The sequence below is a fragment of the Punica granatum genome, chromosome 3, assembly GCF_007655135.1.
Source record: "Punica granatum isolate Tunisia-2019 chromosome 3, ASM765513v2, whole genome shotgun sequence".
Classification (NCBI taxonomy): domain Eukaryota; kingdom Viridiplantae; phylum Streptophyta; class Magnoliopsida; order Myrtales; family Lythraceae; genus Punica; species Punica granatum.
Window position 1 is genome coordinate 25,552,810 of NC_045129.1, and position 17,054 is coordinate 25,569,863.

At 35.8% G+C, this 17,054-nt stretch overlaps 2 protein-coding genes across 7 annotated transcripts; one reads left to right on the top strand and one right to left on the bottom strand.

Annotated features, from left to right (window-relative positions):
- The first annotated feature begins 884 nt into the window (after positions 1-884).
- Positions 885-6,626, top strand: LOC116199985 (chaperonin CPN60-like 2, mitochondrial). Of its 2 annotated transcripts, XM_031530607.1 has the most exons (18): positions 886-1,140; positions 1,249-1,270; positions 1,387-1,518; positions 1,772-1,931; positions 2,385-2,560; positions 2,952-3,047; positions 3,124-3,228; positions 3,452-3,538; positions 3,659-3,748; positions 3,990-4,070; positions 4,146-4,214; positions 4,284-4,361; positions 4,891-4,986; positions 5,083-5,182; positions 5,295-5,398; positions 5,485-5,590; positions 5,833-5,911; positions 6,202-6,626. In XM_031530607.1, the coding sequence occupies exons 1-18, from the start codon at positions 1,103-1,105 to the stop codon at positions 6,305-6,307; spliced, it is 1,725 nt and encodes a 574-aa protein (XP_031386467.1). In that variant the 5' UTR covers positions 886-1,102; the 3' UTR covers positions 6,308-6,626. The 2 variants fall into 2 exon arrangements, with proteins under 2 accessions (XP_031386468.1, XP_031386467.1); XM_031530608.1 differs by lacking the exon at positions 3,990-4,070 and having other exon boundaries at positions 885-1,140.
- An 828-nt stretch (positions 6,627-7,454) lies between these two features.
- Positions 7,455-10,927, bottom strand: LOC116199987 (mediator of RNA polymerase II transcription subunit 9). Of its 5 annotated transcripts, none has more exons than XM_031530614.1 (7): positions 10,668-10,927; positions 9,743-10,132; positions 9,581-9,643; positions 9,381-9,473; positions 8,520-8,578; positions 8,303-8,382; positions 7,455-7,968 (listed from the first exon to the last, which is right to left on the bottom strand). In XM_031530614.1, exons 2-6 carry the CDS (start codon positions 10,019-10,021, stop codon positions 8,346-8,348), a joined length of 531 nt encoding a protein of 176 aa, XP_031386474.1. In that variant the 5' UTR covers positions 10,022-10,132; positions 10,668-10,927; the 3' UTR covers positions 7,455-7,968; positions 8,303-8,345. The 5 variants fall into 5 exon arrangements, with proteins under 5 accessions (XP_031386474.1, XP_031386473.1, XP_031386471.1 ...); XM_031530613.1 differs by having other exon boundaries at positions 7,455-8,113; XM_031530611.1 differs by having other exon boundaries at positions 8,303-8,403; positions 10,668-10,925.
- Positions 10,928-17,054: the final 6,127 nt, after the last annotated feature.

The window sequence follows — 17,054 nt, forward strand, 5'->3', positions numbered from 1 at the left end:
TAGACAAATATTGGAAAATAAAAAAATCAATAATGCTTAATTAAAATTTTGATTTGCATAATAATAGAATTATAAATACAATGAATCAATATACATGTCGAAATAGGAATAATTTATCACAACGAATTGCTTTCTCAAGAAGCGAAAAAGCATGTGATTATGAAAATTTGAAAATAAAAATTTTAAAAGTCAAAGTATACATTAATGGAGAAACTCGATGGGGCGCTTCACAAAAAGTTGAGGGTTCATGAACGAGTAATCCTCATTGATTAAACGGAAAGCTCTTATTGATTGAACAAAAAACTCTTGCGTGAGTAGTTTTAATTATATAATATATAAGGTAAATTCGACGACATCCCCTATAGTTTGTAAAATGACTAATGATCCATTCTTTTTTAAAATTAGCCATACATCGCCCATCCTTTCGTTGATTTCTAATGTTTTATCTTAAATCGAGTCAGATTTGGTTCAAGTAAAAAAATCAGATAATTGGACGGTTTGTGCAGTTCCATGACATGAGATCCACGTGACAAAGTAAATATTCTCTTGATGCCACGTCAGCGAAAGGTGAGGTCGTGTGTGGCTAATTTTTAAAAGAAATATCGCTGGCCATTTCACAAATTATAAGAAATCGTTGAAATTTATCCTAATATATATTAGTTTTTTATCGGAAAAGTTGTCAGAAGAGTTTGCTCCCTTTTAAATAGATTAAGGTGGTACATGTAAATTTTCAAAGGTCAGCAGGGACACTTAGTAGGTTTTGACTACTTTTTCTATTTCCATTTTTTTCCTATTTTTCAACCTACACCGCTGCTCAGACCGTCAGCTAACGGCGGTGAAGTAGAAACTAGAAAGGAGAGGACCGTTAAAGTGAGAACCTTGGCAGCACTAAAACCCTACTTAAACCCGCCCAAGATGATGATGCTCCATGGTGAGAAAGGAAGCAAACCGTGGAAGAACTCTCCAGAACTCCATGACGACCAAATGCCGAATGTTCTGATCTAGAAACCCTAACCAACGGGACCTTCTGTTTGAATTCCACCGACGGCCAACTCTCTTTCCTTTCTCTGCCCTGCCTCTCTGCTGCTGCTACCGCTTGAAAATGTATCGAATCGCATCCAAGATTGCTTCATCAATCAGGTACATTAAATTTGCAATGTCATTTGCTCTTTGAGTAACTTCACGTTATGTTGATATGCGAAAACGCAGCCCCAAAGTAATACTCTCTTTCTTTTGTTGTTTTCGCAGCCGAGCCTCTTCCAAGAAAGTGGTAAGTAATATTTATCTTCACCTGTTCTACGTATGTATCTGCTGTTTATGGCAGACCGATTCTGAATCCCGGTATGGTTGTATATGCTTGTTGATGTGGATTGCGGATAAGGGCAGGTGTCCAGCAGAGTCATCGCCAACCGGTTTTATGTCGCGAAGGATATCAATTTTGGGATTGGTGCTCGTGCAGCAATGCTGCAGGGTGTTGCTGAAGTTGCTGAGGCTGTAAAGGTGACAATGGGACCGAAGGTACAGCACAGAGATCATTTTACTTTTCACCAGATGCCGCATACTCTTTTCTTAGTAATTTCATTTCCCAGCATCAGACTGATATGTTTGTTAGTGACAACAATTTTTCTGGGTTACATGTGGTTAAATCTTAAAGTGTCAGCTGAACTCTTGCCATTTTCGAGTACATTGGTAGAGCCTTGCATGATGTTGCCCCATAATTACTGATTTAACTTTTGTGCCTGTCTTTTCTGATTCAATCTTTCAACTCTAGGGCCGCAATGTGATCATTGAAAAAAGTAATGGGAACCCTAAGATCACTAAGGATGGAGTAACTGTTGCCAAAAGCATCACGTTCAAGGATAAGGCTAAGAATGTTGGTGCAGAACTTGTTAAACAGGTGGCAAAGGCAACTAATAAAGCTGCTGGAGATGGTAATGGCTTCATATTTCTTCGAAAATGGATACACATTGACAAACATGATTTTGATTTTCTTTCCCCCTCCCTACCCCCCACCCCCCCGGTCACGCGGTGTTTACTTGAATAGTCATTTTGTTGGCAGCAGAAACTGCAGGCACGATAGGTTCTTTGCCATCCTTTTTGCCAGATACCTTCAGATCCCTGCTAAAGGGATAGTTTTTGTGCCAGCTTTAATGGCTTCTCATGTACCTACTTGTATCTTGATGCCCTTCACCATAGGCAGTTGTTGTGTGATTATATAAATGTTTAAATTTACTTAAATTCTTAGATTTCTGTCATCATTGGACTTATTGTATGCATTTTACTTGCTGACAATGCTTGGCCGATGCTTGTATAAGGATTTATTACCTGAAAGCTTCAAGTAATCTTTTGACTGCTGGAAAATCCTTTCATAATACTCATTGCAGGTACAAGCTGTGCCACTGTCCTTACTCATGCAATTCTGATGGAAGGCTGCAAGTCCTTGGCTGCTGGTGCCAATGTGATGGATTTGCGGAGTGGCATTAATATGGCTGTTGATGCTGTTATAACAGAGCTGAAAAGTAGGGCAGTGATGATAAGCACACCAGATGAAATTACACAGGTGATTTATTTGCCTGGAGAAGATCTTATCTAAAGGTTTCTATGCTCGATTCTCATGAGGGATCTTCTGAATGTAACATTTGGATCCATGATTGAACTTGACATTTTGAGATACTTCTTCCCTCTCAGATTGAACTTGACATATTGAGATACTTCTTCTCTCTCAACTTTTCATTCAAGTCATCCGTAATGTTGGAAACACCTAAAATTAAGTAATGGAGATAGAGTAGGACATTGGATTCTATCTAAACCAGATAATTATATTACATTGTAATGACCATGCAGGGGTAACTAGTTTCTTTCATTGCTTGAGTCTTGCTGCAACTGTGTTTACCCTTACTGTGTACTGTGCTTGCTACTAGCTTTTTTCCATTATATATTATGTGATACAGGTAGCGACAATCTCTGCTAATGGTGAACGAGTAATTGGAGAATCGATAGCAAGAGCAATGGAGAAAGTCGGAAAGGAAGGGATTATTACCATCAGTGTACGTATGCTTCTGTTATGTATTATGAGTGACAACTTTCAGAAGATAGCCTACAAACTAAATGCAAGTTCTACAGGATGGGAACACTTTGGATGATGAAATGGAAGTGGTGGAAGGAATGAAGCTAAATCGTGGATACATGTCACCTTATTTTGTTACTGACCAGAAGACTCAGAAATGTGTAAGCTCAATCTTTTTTTTTCCCCCTCTCTGCAAGAACTTATGTACTGCTGTTCCCTATCTAATCTATAGTTTTAATAGCTAATGAAAGAATTCTCACTTTGTAAATTTGCTAGTCTTGAAAAAATATATGTTGATCTCATTTATCCCATCCCATGGTCTTTAGTACTTTTTCGAGAGTGGAAAGTAGGCGATGGACCATAAATTGATCTGTGCATTTGCAGGAATTGGAAAACCCGCTGATCCTTATTCATGACAAGAAAATTTCAGATTTGAATTTTCTCGTGAGAATGTTGGAGATTGCGGTTAAGGTAATTTAACTTGAAGTATTGCTCCATTTTGAGCTTCAAGGTAATGAATGATCGCACAAAGTAATTGAGATCTTTTCTTTTGCTGTTTTCCTCTTGTTTCTTTTGTTTATCCTGAAACAGATGAACAGACCACTGCTTATCTTTGCCGAGGATTTAGAGAGTGAGGCACTGACGACTCTCATCATAAATAAGCATCGTGCAGGGATTAAGGTGACTGGTGGACACCTTTGAATTCTTCATGAAATAGATATTACATATGACAACATGATATCAACTATCTCAAAATGTCAATGATAATGTGCTTTATGTCAATCTGAGCTTCTCTGATATTTGAATATGGGTAATATCTAGGCATAGCTTTTAAAAATTCCCAACATTGTTGTGTTTTCCCTTGATTGATGGTGCATATCTTATGCTGGTGTATACTTTGTGATATCTTGCCTGTTCTTAGGTATGTGCAGTCAAATCTCCAGGTTTTGGAGATAACAGACGAGTGAACTTGGATGATATTGCTGTTTTTACCGGAGGAGAGGTGACAATATGGGGAAACATCTTCTCTCTGTGTCCCTTTTTTTTTTTTGAGTTTAATATGGCAACTGTTATGCAGGTTATATCTAAAGATCACGGTATAACTCTCGACAAAGTGAGAGCTGAAATGCTGGGTGCAGCAAAAAAGGTTTGTCAAGTGCACTATGTGCATTATATGCATATTCTTGGGAAGTAATTCTCATTTATGTGAGAACAGGTCACTGTTTCACTTGATGATACCATAATTCTTCATGGGGAAGGGGATAAGAAGCTGATTGAAGAAAGATGTGAGCAGGTATGGTGGTCGCTAATGGGTTCTGGTTTGTTTTGTAATGCAAAAATATCCTAAATGAGACTGGCTCACCTTATGTATTGATCTATTGCTTATATGAATACCCAATTGCTTTATATCTGAATTTGAAATGATATTTTTCATTAGTAATTTGAATTACTTCTGAGCACCTAAATGTTAGCAAGGCAGATAAAAGGGTTGGATTGGTTTAGGATTGCAGTCGAAGCTTCAGAACTAATCTGGTGGATATTTAGTATGAAGTCATTGATACTGAGAACTACCAGAAATCATCTTTCAAATTTCCTGTCCAGTTGCTGTAAAATTTCCAAGAAAATGTACGTCACATTAAAATGGTAGCAAGGAAAACCAAAGAGTTCGTTTTCGAGCTTAGAGCTAGAGTACTTGTAACTCAAAATAGAGTATACCGTGAGGAGATGACTTCATTCTCCCACTAGAATTGTTCTTATCATTAATCAGGAGAGTCTAGTGTCTGCTCAACTAAAATATTGGCAAATAATTATGCTCAAAACAGCTGAGGACAGCTATTGAGAAGAGTGCTTCAATGTTTGACAAAGAGAAAGCACAAGAGCGGCTGTCAAGATTATCTGGTGGTGTAGCCGTTTTCAAGGTTCGCCATTTGGATTGCTCTTTTACCCTTTTGCTCCAAATTTTCAAGGATGTGAGTTTTGAGTGTCCCTGTGGGGGCATTACCCATTTTCCATAGGTTGGTGGGGCTAGTGAGGCAGAGGTTGGTGAAAGGAAAGATAGGGTGACCGATGCTTTAAATGCGACAAGAGCAGCAGTTGAGGAGGGTATAGTACCAGGTAATCTTCTTCACTTTCTTTTGCCCACCCTCTTTTTCCCGTTCTTTCTTCTTTCTAAGTGCAACTTGATCAGCTTTAGTGAAGCAGTATTTTCATGGAATATTTTTATCAGGTGGTGGTGTTTCTCTCTTGTATGCTACAAAAGTCCTGCAAAACTTGCAAACTCAGAACGAGAACCAGAAAAGAGGTGTCGAAATAATCGAGAAGGCTCTAAAGGTTGGCGTCAAATTCTATTTCAGCTATGATTTTAAAGTTTATATGCATTGGAGTTTTTGCTGACGTTTGGTCTTGGATTCCGCCAGGCACCTGTCCTCACGATAGCTTCAAATGCTGGTTTTGATGGCGCTTTGGTTGTTGGGAAACTACTGGAGCAAGACAATCACCACCTAGGTTTTGATGCCGCAAAAGGTCTGTTTGCCTGTTATTCTCTAGAGCAATCCCTGATAAGACTTTTAGTGTAGGTTCTCTCTGGTGGGGTGTTTTCTCTATATTGTTTCTTTTGCTTTGCCATTTTCAAATTGATGCTATTTCATTGTTCTAGTGAAAATGTCAGAAAGATTTGCATTGTGTGTTGAAGAGGTTACTTTAATCTGTGTTGTTCCCTAAAGTTGTCTGAGATGCTTATGTGACTCTGTTTATTGTGCTAACAGGAGAATATGTTGACATGGTAAAGGCGGGAATCGTCGATCCTTTGAAAGTTGTTAGAACTGCTTTAGCAGATGCAGCCAGGTGCGAATCAATTTACGAATGCAGAAATCCCTTCACATTTGGGGACTCTTTGGAGATAATTTGGAAAACACTGTTTCTTAAAACAGGCGACCACTGCTCATTAGTTAGATAATGTGTTTTGAGAGATGCTAGGCAACTTAAACATTTTTTATGTTTTCAAAATTAAACTCAGTTTTCATCCCAGCTTTCAAACATCAGTGTCTGGTTTCTGAATATTGTTCTGAAAACACTTGGGCAAGCCTGCCAATTATCTACGGATCTTAAACGTTGAATCCTTATGAAAATTGCAGCGTCTCATTGCTATTGGCGACAACTGAAGCTGTGGTAGTGGAAAATGCTGATGTGAAGAGCAAGCTTCCCAGTCGCATGCCACAGATGGATGATATGGACTACTGATCCAATTGATGGATTTATATACTCAATCGTAACACCATAAAAGTACTCAGATGGACTATTAGAGCCTCCTTCAACCCAAATTTTCAGGATGATTTTCAGGAGGGGAGTGATTTTGTATTTCCAGCATCACTAGTGTATCTTAGGACTAAAGACTAGTACGAGTGTTTAGCAAAGATCGATGGAAAATCTTTGTTGATGAAATCCCTGCAAAAAAAAAAAAAGAAAGAAAGAAAAGAAAAAACCTTGTTTTTTTATGTCGCATTCAATTACACAATTCATGAAGTGAGTTGGACTGTATTAGAAAAGTTACTTTTGTTCATTGCCATGGCATGAAATTTCCGTCTTCCATTAGATCCGCTAGAACTATTTATATACCATGCTGGTGGTTGAAATATTGCACGACTAGGCTCCAGTCCTTTCCTCCAACCCCGTTGGTTGACGAAGGAAGATGAATCTGTGCTGTTTGAGGAATGGACTCGGTAGTCGGTATGACGAAATAACGGCAAAAGAGGAATGTATCGAAGTAGAAACATCTTTGTTATTGTTATTCCCTTCCACGCGGACGCTCTTGGCTTTTATCTTTCCATTTTTGCCCGTGGAACTTTTCCTGTCCTTTTAATAGGCCAGAGCTAAAAAACTGTATTCACTGGACTCCTTTTCCTTATATTGCTTATGGGTTCTCGACAATAGTCAAAGATATTATATTTAGTTTTAGAGTTCACTAGAATTAAATTTTAATTTTAATTGAATTATAATTAGTGTTATTAAATTATAAAAAAAAGTAAATAAAAATAATGATTGTGTTGTTAAATTTTGAAAAAAATAATGATTGTATTGTTGAATTGAAAATAAATAGAATTAAGCAACGTTAAAATCATTTTCTGGAAACAAATAAGGCAATATAGTGTCTGATTTTAAAATTGAGTTGAATTAAATTTTGATTTTAATTTATTTATAATGATTGTGATGTTAAATTATAAAAAAGTAATAAATAGTTAAAAAAATTATTATTAAAAATTGAATTAAATGATTAAAAAAATTAAAATAATAAAATAATAATAATTATGCTATTGACTTTTGTTGTGTTTTGTTGCGTAGTGAGTATAGTTAAAGTTAAAATTTTAAAATTAAATTGTGAAATCAAACAGACTAATAACCACTTCTCTGGATTTCTGAAATTTCAAGATAATAATTTCTAAATTGCGAAATTCTTCATGAATACGCCCGCCCTCATAGGCACTGATGATACGTGCAAGAGGCCTCTGCTGCACGAGTTCTCAACGCCAAGAAGGCAGTGCCCATGGATTCGGCACGACCACCCGGCAACACCTGCTGTTCTCTGGGGGTGGAGTCAGCAGCCATATCGAAGCTGCCCTCTGTTGGTTTAATAGCTAAACACAGTAATTTGGCCCCCAAATAAAACCAAAGATACAAAAATATGCAAGCAAAGAAAGCGGAGCATCGCATGCCGTAGTGAAATATACCTAGAAAACAACGGCACCAGCAGGAATATATTACACCACACATCTACAAGTAGACCTTCAATTTCTTCCTTAGCTCCTCAATGAGCCATCCTGAATTCCCGACTGAAAACCAGCCTTGCCGTCTTGTTGATGTTTCCTGATTCAGGACACAGTAGTGCCAGTGCCTACCACCTGAAGCTGTTATGGAAAAAACGCCAAACCAGTTGGTGCAAGAGCAAGTCTCATGTGCAAGAGAGTCCATGACCACAGAAGATAACATGGATCATATCGCTAAAAAGGAGCAACAGGTGTTCCGTAGCCAGCTTATATTTGCCACAAGAATCTGGTAAAACCCACAAACATACAAGTCGGTGATTTGCTTTCACTATATAAAAACTTTACATGAAATTAAAGCATGACAAAATGAAAGAAAGAAAAATTTCAACTTGGATCACCGTCTAATATCCATTAGTGAAATTTGGAGGTCACCAATAAAAGTGCTAGAAATACCAGCAATCACTAGAGAACTCACCTTACAAGTTATTACCATTACATGCATGAAAAAAATTGGAGTCTCATAGTTCAGAATTTATGAGTTCCTCAACAGAATTTCTGTACTTCCCAATGAGATCCCTGCCATCAAGATAAAATATCATCCAATGATAGATTCCTTTGGAGGGTGAAGGCTGAAAATAAATGCCATGGAAATCGAACAGCAGATTCATCAATAAGCACAGCAAGGTACAGACCTTCTCTGATTCAGGATTTGTTCTGTTTCCTCCAGCTTATGTCTCTGGCCTTCAACAGTCTGTAAAACAACTATGTAAGCACTACAGAGGAGTTCTCAAATTCTATCAAAAACAAGACAACTCAAAATTCTAGTCAATTTTTCATATTGTTTCCGCTAATTATGTTGATCACTAAAAATGCCTTGTTCACAATGTTACATATGTGGCAGATTCATTGAATAGTTTACATAAATATAAACATAGAAAAAAAAAGGAAAGAATCACGCAATAGAAATTTAGAACACCATAGAGATACCTTTTGATCTTTTCAATGAAACCCTTCTATTAGAAACAAGGATTCAAAAATCTATTGCGAGTATTGTATCCACTAATTATGCAGAACATTTAATGCCTTGTTTCATAATGTTACATATGCAGAAGATTCAATGGGAGTTTCCATAAACAAAAGTATAGAAATAAAGGGAACAAACATGCAATAGAAATTTACAGCACCAAAGAAATATCCTATTCATCTTCCGAATGAAATAATGTCAAGAAGACATAAAAACGATTTGAGTTCGAAGATTGTCATCGATAATGATAAGTGAGATGTAAAGGTACGGGGATTAACAACATTCTCAAATATCCTGAATTAGTAACAACTTTCTTCTTCTTCAGCAATCCTCCTATTGCAGCTACAGATAAATAAACATTCGAATGGTAGGCCGCCATACACATCCAATCCAACTTCTAAATTCATATGAACAGAATCAACCAAAAAACAGGAGAGAGATAATGAAGAAAGAAATGCGCCAACAAATCTTGCGCATTTAATATAAATGAAAAACTTAAAAGGATGAACAAGAAAGGCAGATAACCAACCACGGCCTTAGAGCTGATTGATCCTGCAATCGAATTCAGCAGCTGTTGGCACTTCTCAAAATTATTCTTCAATTCACTCACCTTAACTCCAATCTAATAACAAATTCAGATCGCAACCAAAAAACCTCCATTATCATGCTGTCTACGTGAGAGACTCAGAAATACTAATCACAGCAAAATTAACAAATCAGAAAACAGACCAGAGCATCAGAGTGCTGGTCCCTTGTACCATTCTCTATGGCCTCAGCCAAACTCTCAACCAGCTGCATATCAAAAAGCTCAGTTCAGGAAAATAATCAATACGAAAACATCTCCAAACCACAAGGAAAAACATTTGTTGGGTATCCTTGACTGCAAATTACGTGTAAGAGGTGGAAATGTGAGGCAAGGGATTGGTGCTGTTGCTGCTGCTGCTGCTGCTGTTGCTGATGCTGAAGCAACCGCTGATGCTGCTGTTGATGTTGTTGCTGCTGCTGCTGTTGGAATTGCTGCTGGAATTGCTGCTGCTGCTTTTGGAACTGATGCAGCTGCTGCTGTTGGTGGAAAAGATGGTCCTGACTCGAAGCTGCAGATATGTTACTATGGGCAGGCATGCTTGGAATCATGTTCCAGCTGCCTCCTCCCGTGTACGCAGGGTCCATATTTCCAAAGAACAGACTTAAGTTGGGGGTCCTTCCAATTGACCACCAGCGGACAATCAATATATAATAGCAGTTGGCACCGATTCCCAACAGAATATCGAAACTTTTCGCCTGCATGAAAACAATTAATTGCAGATTAATCAACACATTTGCTAATCAGCAGGGCTAAGCCTCAAAATTTACGTTTTTCTTCTACTAACAAAGGAAAGTGAGCCATATCTAACATGGTACGTTACTCAATTTGATTAAAGCTAAATTCTGTCTTCCGGTTATACCATTGAAGATGTTTCCTTCTAAATTAGTTCCGTTACATAACCATATGCAAGTGAACAATCCCACGAACTGAAAAGGTAACAACATGAAAATATAATAGTCTTATTCTAAAGCAGCAAGGTCTAATCTACATATTGCAATTACTCATTATGAGTTTCCAATCGGTAAAACAAAAGTCACGTCTATGTTGCTCACATTCTTCCAACAAGCGTCTCTTGCTCGGTTAACAAGAAGAGCAGCGGAAAGGTTGCACCAATCACAAAGTCATAGAAACTAGAGAAAGGAACTCCTTTGTTGAAATTTACAGGATTCGAATTGATGGAGGGAGAAGGAAGAGGGAGGGAGGGAAGGAGAAAGAGCTTCTGATCATTACAAAGATAATTCTCTCAAACACTGGCGTCGAGCAAGCAGCAGTCAGCCTCTGGGATCAAGTAAGGAGGTAACCACAGTCGTCGAGCAGGAGTACAACGCTGGCATCGAGCACGGAGCGGGGCGGCCAGCTCGAAGGATCAAAGCAGCCGGTGATGTCAAGCAGCTGCAAGTGATGGCTAAGGTCGCCAGCGGCGGCGACGAGACAGCAATTAGGGTTAGCCTGCTTTCAACGGCGAGATAACGAACAAGAATAAAACAACAGAGGCCTAGGGTATGATATTTTTTATTTAATATTTTCAGTTTTTTATTTGAAGTAATGGGTAAATCTTAGGTTAAGTTAAAAACCAGTCACAAAAGTTTTCTCACATTTTATTCCGGAAAAATAATATTTTATTTGTAAGCTTGAAAAATAACATTTTGTACAATGAAAATAATATTAAACATGCGAAAACTTTTCGTATACTGATTTTTCAGTCGACTCGACCTAAGAATTTCACTTGGACTAATAATAGCCTACACAAGTCAGGAGGTTGTCGACTTTAATCTTTCTTGCCAACTATATATATATATATATACAACTCGCACGTTAGGCACAAAAAATTATTAATTTACTAATAGTAAATAATAGTTTAACTAGGTTTTTATTTTTAGACCTGTGCAATGTACGAATTTATAAATAATAATTTATGAAAAATAATTGAGTTTCTGAATATAAATAAGAAATCAAAATCAATAATAATTATGAATTATAATATTTATTAATCTTGTTTTTGAATAAGTTATCATATCAACATTTTTAGTGGATAAATGAACAAAACTATGAATTTTAAAAGAATTTAGAAAAAAAAAGGTACCATAATCAATCCGCATTATACTTTCTCTTAGACGTAAATTATATAAATAAAAGTAACCTAATTTTGAGATAAAAAAAAATACGAGTTACTTTGTTAATTGAAATCCTAATTCATAATGAACTTGAGAATATGTTCTATTTTTTATGTGCTCTGATGAAAACATGTCGATTGAACTATACTTTAAAAAGAGATGTTTAATTAGAGTTATAAATTATTTGAAAGAAATTACTTACCTTGCATTGTAAATTATTGAGAAGAAATGACTTACCTTGCCTTGTAATTGGGAGATCTCTATTTGACAAATTGGACTAGGCATTAAAGAATAATAGGTTCAATCACTCGCAATTAATTCAACTATGTAAATTTGCCCGCATCGGTGCCCGGGATGAGATTGTCAATAATATACTAAACACATAGACACTTGACAAATATACTTTTTAGTTTCAATATAAAATACATTATTTTGACAAATAAAAACGAGGAAATTACGTCATATATCCTATAATTTCACCGGATTTTTAAATCTATCATATGTTTTAAAAATTACCCAAAATATCTCATGGTTTACATTTGTTTTCAAATCTATCCCGGCGTCAATTCTTCCGTCAACATGTAACGGTTGTGCTGACATGGCACGTTTGAAGATTACGGCGCCTACGTGGAGTGTTAGTAGGGCCATACTTGTCAAGCTAGAAATTTTCCCATGATAGATATGAAAAAAAAATAAAAATTATGGAATAGTGATTGAGAATTCGGTGAAACCATACAATATATGGTGTAATAATAATAATAATTTTTTGAGACGAAAATAGTGAAAGCACATTGCAAATATCGTAGGAAGGAAAATTATTTTTTACAATACCTGTCATTCCTTTCCTATGAAAAATACCGAAAGAAAGGAAAGACCATTCATCTCAAATGCAAAGCCTATCTTACTTTTTTTGTTGTTCTTATTTATTTATTTATTTTTGTAATTTTACCAAATATGAATAGTAAAATGAATGAAATTATATAGATATAATTCAGTTCACTATTTTTTCTTTTTGCCATAATTCACTCCACTCTCTTTTTTTGGTGAATATTTTATTAATAGCAAACCTAATTTACATTGCATAGCTAAGAGTATCAACGGACCCAAGACACTAGATTGCCGATCATGGGGTCAGCCACTCAACTACCAACTAAGAAAATGAAAACACCAACACCGATGATTAAATGATCATCCGTCATTAACAAAACTAGAGAATAAATCACACATCCGATATGACAAAATCCTCGGGACAATCCAGTACTAAACAATTGAGAATTAATCCGACCAAAAGGCCCTTAATACAGTTACCGGGAGGAATAGCGAGACCAACACTTGAGTGGCATTGGGCAATGTTAGTAAGTCGTCGACACGGAATGTCTGACTAGCCAGGGAGTTTTCTCTTTTAAAACTTCACCTTCACCGCCATCTTTTGATTGGTTTTTTTTTTGGTTATAAATAAGTAATAATTATTTATTATTGAATTTAAATAAATGGATTATTACACCATATATCATATGATTTCAACGAATTCTCAATCATTATCCATAGTATTTATTTTTTTCAAATTTATTCCGGAAAAATTTACAGCGTGGCAAGTATGGCCCCACTAACACTCCATATAGGTGTTGTTAATCTTCAAATGTGCCATGTCAACATGGCCGTTACATGTGGACAGAAGAATTAATATCGGGATAGATTTGGAACCAAAGATAATCATGGGCTATTTTGGGTCATTTTTAAAGCATATGATATATTTGATAATCCGGTGAAACCATATGATATAAAACATAATTTTCTCAATAAAAAAAATTATTGCTCATAAAATCTTTGGGCTCATAAAAAGTATGTAGATACTTACTATAAGAAAAAAGAAAATATTTCACGCTATTTATTTTTATTTTAGTACCATGCTCAATGGGGTAGTTCCTTTGTATACCCATGTTGCCGAAATTGTTCAGTGCTGCATCTATCATTACCAACATCATTGCAAGCAGGGAATCGCGCAAATAGCAGATCAATTAAACATTCGAGTATACGTACTGTTCCCATTCTAGGCCACCCAGGGATGGTTTCCATCATTAACTAATACTACTCCTAATTTAATTATCTTTGGATTATCACCTCGTAATGTTGAACATTACAATTCCTTTTTATTTATAGTTTTTTCAATGAAATTGTTTGTTGAATTTTGCATTAGCAAATATTTTCATATAGTTGCAGTGCACGTGAAATATTAATTTACTTACCTATCTAGCTAAGGTCCATGATAAAAAAAGTGATACCTATTTATAGATGATGTACGTGAAGTTTAGGATCAAAATTATTTTGTTTATAATTTTCTGTTCTTTGCGATATTTTTCTAGATGTCTCGGTAAATAAATTTAGTCTAAAATAATGATCCAATATAGGAATTAAATTGCTCATAATAATACCATATTAAATGTAGTACGGTACGAAACAAATTTTTATCACCAGAAAAGTATATTATGATAAAAATATTAAATTACACTAAATAAAGTCTCATAATGCACCTACTTAATATGTATGTAGATACATATGTATATATATATTTTCAATATTGTGTGAGCGCCGAAATCCAAGTATTTTTATAATAACTAATATATATGTGTACCTCATAGAGGGCGATAAGATTTCCCCTCCTTCTTATTAACCCATATACAGCCTCCTCCAAGCAACCTACTTTCTCACCCATTAAAAGTATTCGCCAGCTCATTCGACAGTCTCCTCACCATACTTCATGTGCATGTATATACATACTTAATTTGGATATTGCGATAAGAATGTTAAATTATACTAAATAAAGTCTCATAATGCACATACTTAATATGTATATAGATATATATATATTTACATGTATATACATATTTTTAATATTGTGTGAACGCCACAAAGCAATTATTCCCATAATAACTAACATATATGTATACATATTTTTATATATTGTGACATACATTATATAACGTTTTTCATCGCGAAAATAAGTTTATCACCATAAGTTATAAGATATTGTGATCAAACGTTATTTTATCACGATATATTTATTAAGATGAGCTTATTTTGACAAGACCCGTAACAAATTATCATCTATTTTCGTTGCAAGAAATCTTATCTGTTCTTGTGATGTTCGAGCATGTTTACAACCCGATTAAGAAGTAATAATAAAAATCGAACCTTCTTGTCTTGTTTGTAACTCCTAGAAGAGTCCCATGGTTTCCGATTTCACCTAAGCCCTTACAGTTCCTGGCTTCGACCCCTCCATTCTTCTTCTGTTGCGGTTTGACTGCACCTCCTCCTCCAATGGCTGCCTCCTCTGCAACAAAGGCACTACTATAAATGACCCCACTATAAAAGAGAACACCAGCATCAACGACACAATTCTTCTACTGCACTGCAGGTTGACTGCACCTCCACCTCCATCGATGACCTCGCCTGCAACAATGACAAAGATCAAAATTCTAAGCATAGATGTTAAGAAAGATCGAGACCCTGAAGTAGAAGAAGAAGAAAGTCGCCTTTTGTCGCAGGATCTTATTTTTGAATAAGTTATCATATCAATATTTTTAGTGGATAAATGAACAAAACTATAAATTTTAAAAAAAAAATTAGAAAGAAAAAAGTACCATAATCAAACCGCATTATATTTTCTCTTAGACATATATTATATAAATAAAAGTAACCTAATTTTGAGATAAAAAAAATACAAGTTACTTTGTTGATTGAAATCCTAATTCATGATGAACTTGAGAATATGTTCTATTTTTTACGTGCTCTAATGAAAACATGTCAATTGAACTATACTTAAAAAAGAGAAGTTAAATTAGAGTTATAAATTATTTGAAAGAAATTACTTACCTTGCCTTGTAATTGGGATATCTCTATTTGACAAATTGGACCATGCATTAAAGAATAATAGGTTCAATCACTCGCAATTAATTCAACTACGTAAATTTGCCCGCATCGGTGCCCGGGATGAGATTGTCAATAATATACTAAACACATATACACTTGACAAATATACTTTTTAGTTTCAATATAAAATACATTATTTTGACAAATAAAAAAGAGGAAATTACATCATATATCCTATAATTTTACTGGATTCTTAAATCAATCATATGCTTTAAAAATTACTCAAAATAGCTCATGGTTTACATTTGCTTCCAAATCTACCCCGGCGCTAATTCTTCCATCAACATGTAATGGTCGTGCTGACATGGCACGTTTGAAGATTAACAACGCCTACGTGGATCGTTAGTGGGGCCATACTCGTCAAGCTGGAAACTTTTCCATGATAGATTTGAAAAAATAAAATAAAAGTATGGGATAGTGATTGAGAATTCGTTGAAACCATAAAATAATAATAATAATAAGGGGTTTTTACCTAAAATGGCCATGGTTCACCCGTTTTGTCAAATTTATCCTATGCTTTTTTTTGTCAAACCTATCCCATGGTTTACTTTTTGTATTGAGTCTATCCAGACGTTATCTTCTCCGTCGACATTTAACGGACGTGCTGACATGGCACGTTTGAAAATCAACGGCGCCCACGTGGAGCGTTAGTGGGGCCACACTTGCCACTTTGGACAGCTCCTGGGATAGATTTGAAAAAACTAAAAACCACGGAATATTATTGGAGTGATGAAAAAAACCTATGAACATTTTCCCACCCCTTCCGCTCCTTCTATACTAGAATCCCGCCTAAGCTCTGCCCTAATCCCGCCAAACCTCAGCCATAATCCCGTCCAACCTCTTTCTCCCCAGTAAAATCTCGAATCCTCTACTAGAAGGAGAGCCAAACATTAGCGTTTAGGGTTTTGCTTTGTTTTCGATCAGAAAAATATCGCACTGCGTACTGTCGATCAAGGTAGGGTTCATCGATTTTGACTATTTGCGGTTGATTATGACTATTTGTTTAGTCAAGTTAAACTATTTAAGCCTGATTTTGACAATTTGTTGAGTGGATGTGAGGGACTTATATGCCTTTTTTCTATTCGAAAAAGCAGAGGGACTAAGCTGAGCTGGATTAGTCTCCTTTGCAGCAACAAAGACGAGGCTTCGTTGAAGGAGGGGCCATTTGCCTGCAAAAGTTGAAGCTTTTTGTGGTCCCAACTATTACACGAACAGGTTGGTACAAATGATGCGTTGTTAGGTCTTTAATGTGCAGTACACTATCGAAATTCTCCTTTTTTTTTGCTTTGTCTTGTTTGTTGGGTTCATTGGAGAACATAAATGTAAAAAAATTGTCCTTTTGCAGGTTTCGTTGACTGGAGAGTCTGGCCCTATTTGTTTACTAATACCAAAGTGGACGTTGAAGGTAAACTGTCCCACTTCTTCCCTTTTGACTGTCTGAGTTATTCTTTTTTATTGACTTTGCTAAAAGAATATGTACCATTAGTTTTTTAATGCTTTTAATGCATTCCTTTATATATATATATATATATATATTAACACGATGGGAACAGAATTTGGTTTGGCTTTACAT

Coding starts and splice junctions, on each gene's coding strand:
- LOC116199985 (XM_031530607.1), top strand. CDS start 1,103: ATGTATCGAATCGCATCCAAGATTGCTTCATCAATCAG. Junction 1,141..1,248: donor AAGATTGCTTCATCAATCAG/GTACATTAAATT, acceptor TTGTTTTCGCAG/CCGAGCCTCTTCCAAGAAAG. Junction 3,749..3,989: donor AGCATCGTGCAGGGATTAAG/GTGACTGGTGGA, acceptor GCCTGTTCTTAG/GTATGTGCAGTCAAATCTCC.
- LOC116199987 (XM_031530611.1), bottom strand. CDS start 10,021: ATGGACCCTGCGTACACGGGAGGAGGCAGCTGGAACATGATTCCAAGC. Junction 9,474..9,580: donor ACCAGCACTCTGATGCTCTG/GTCTGTTTTCTG, acceptor ATTTGTTATTAG/ATTGGAGTTAAGGTGAGTGA. Junction 8,579..9,380: donor CAATCAGCTCTAAGGCCGTG/GTTGGTTATCTG, acceptor GTTGTTTTACAG/ACTGTTGAAGGCCAGAGACA.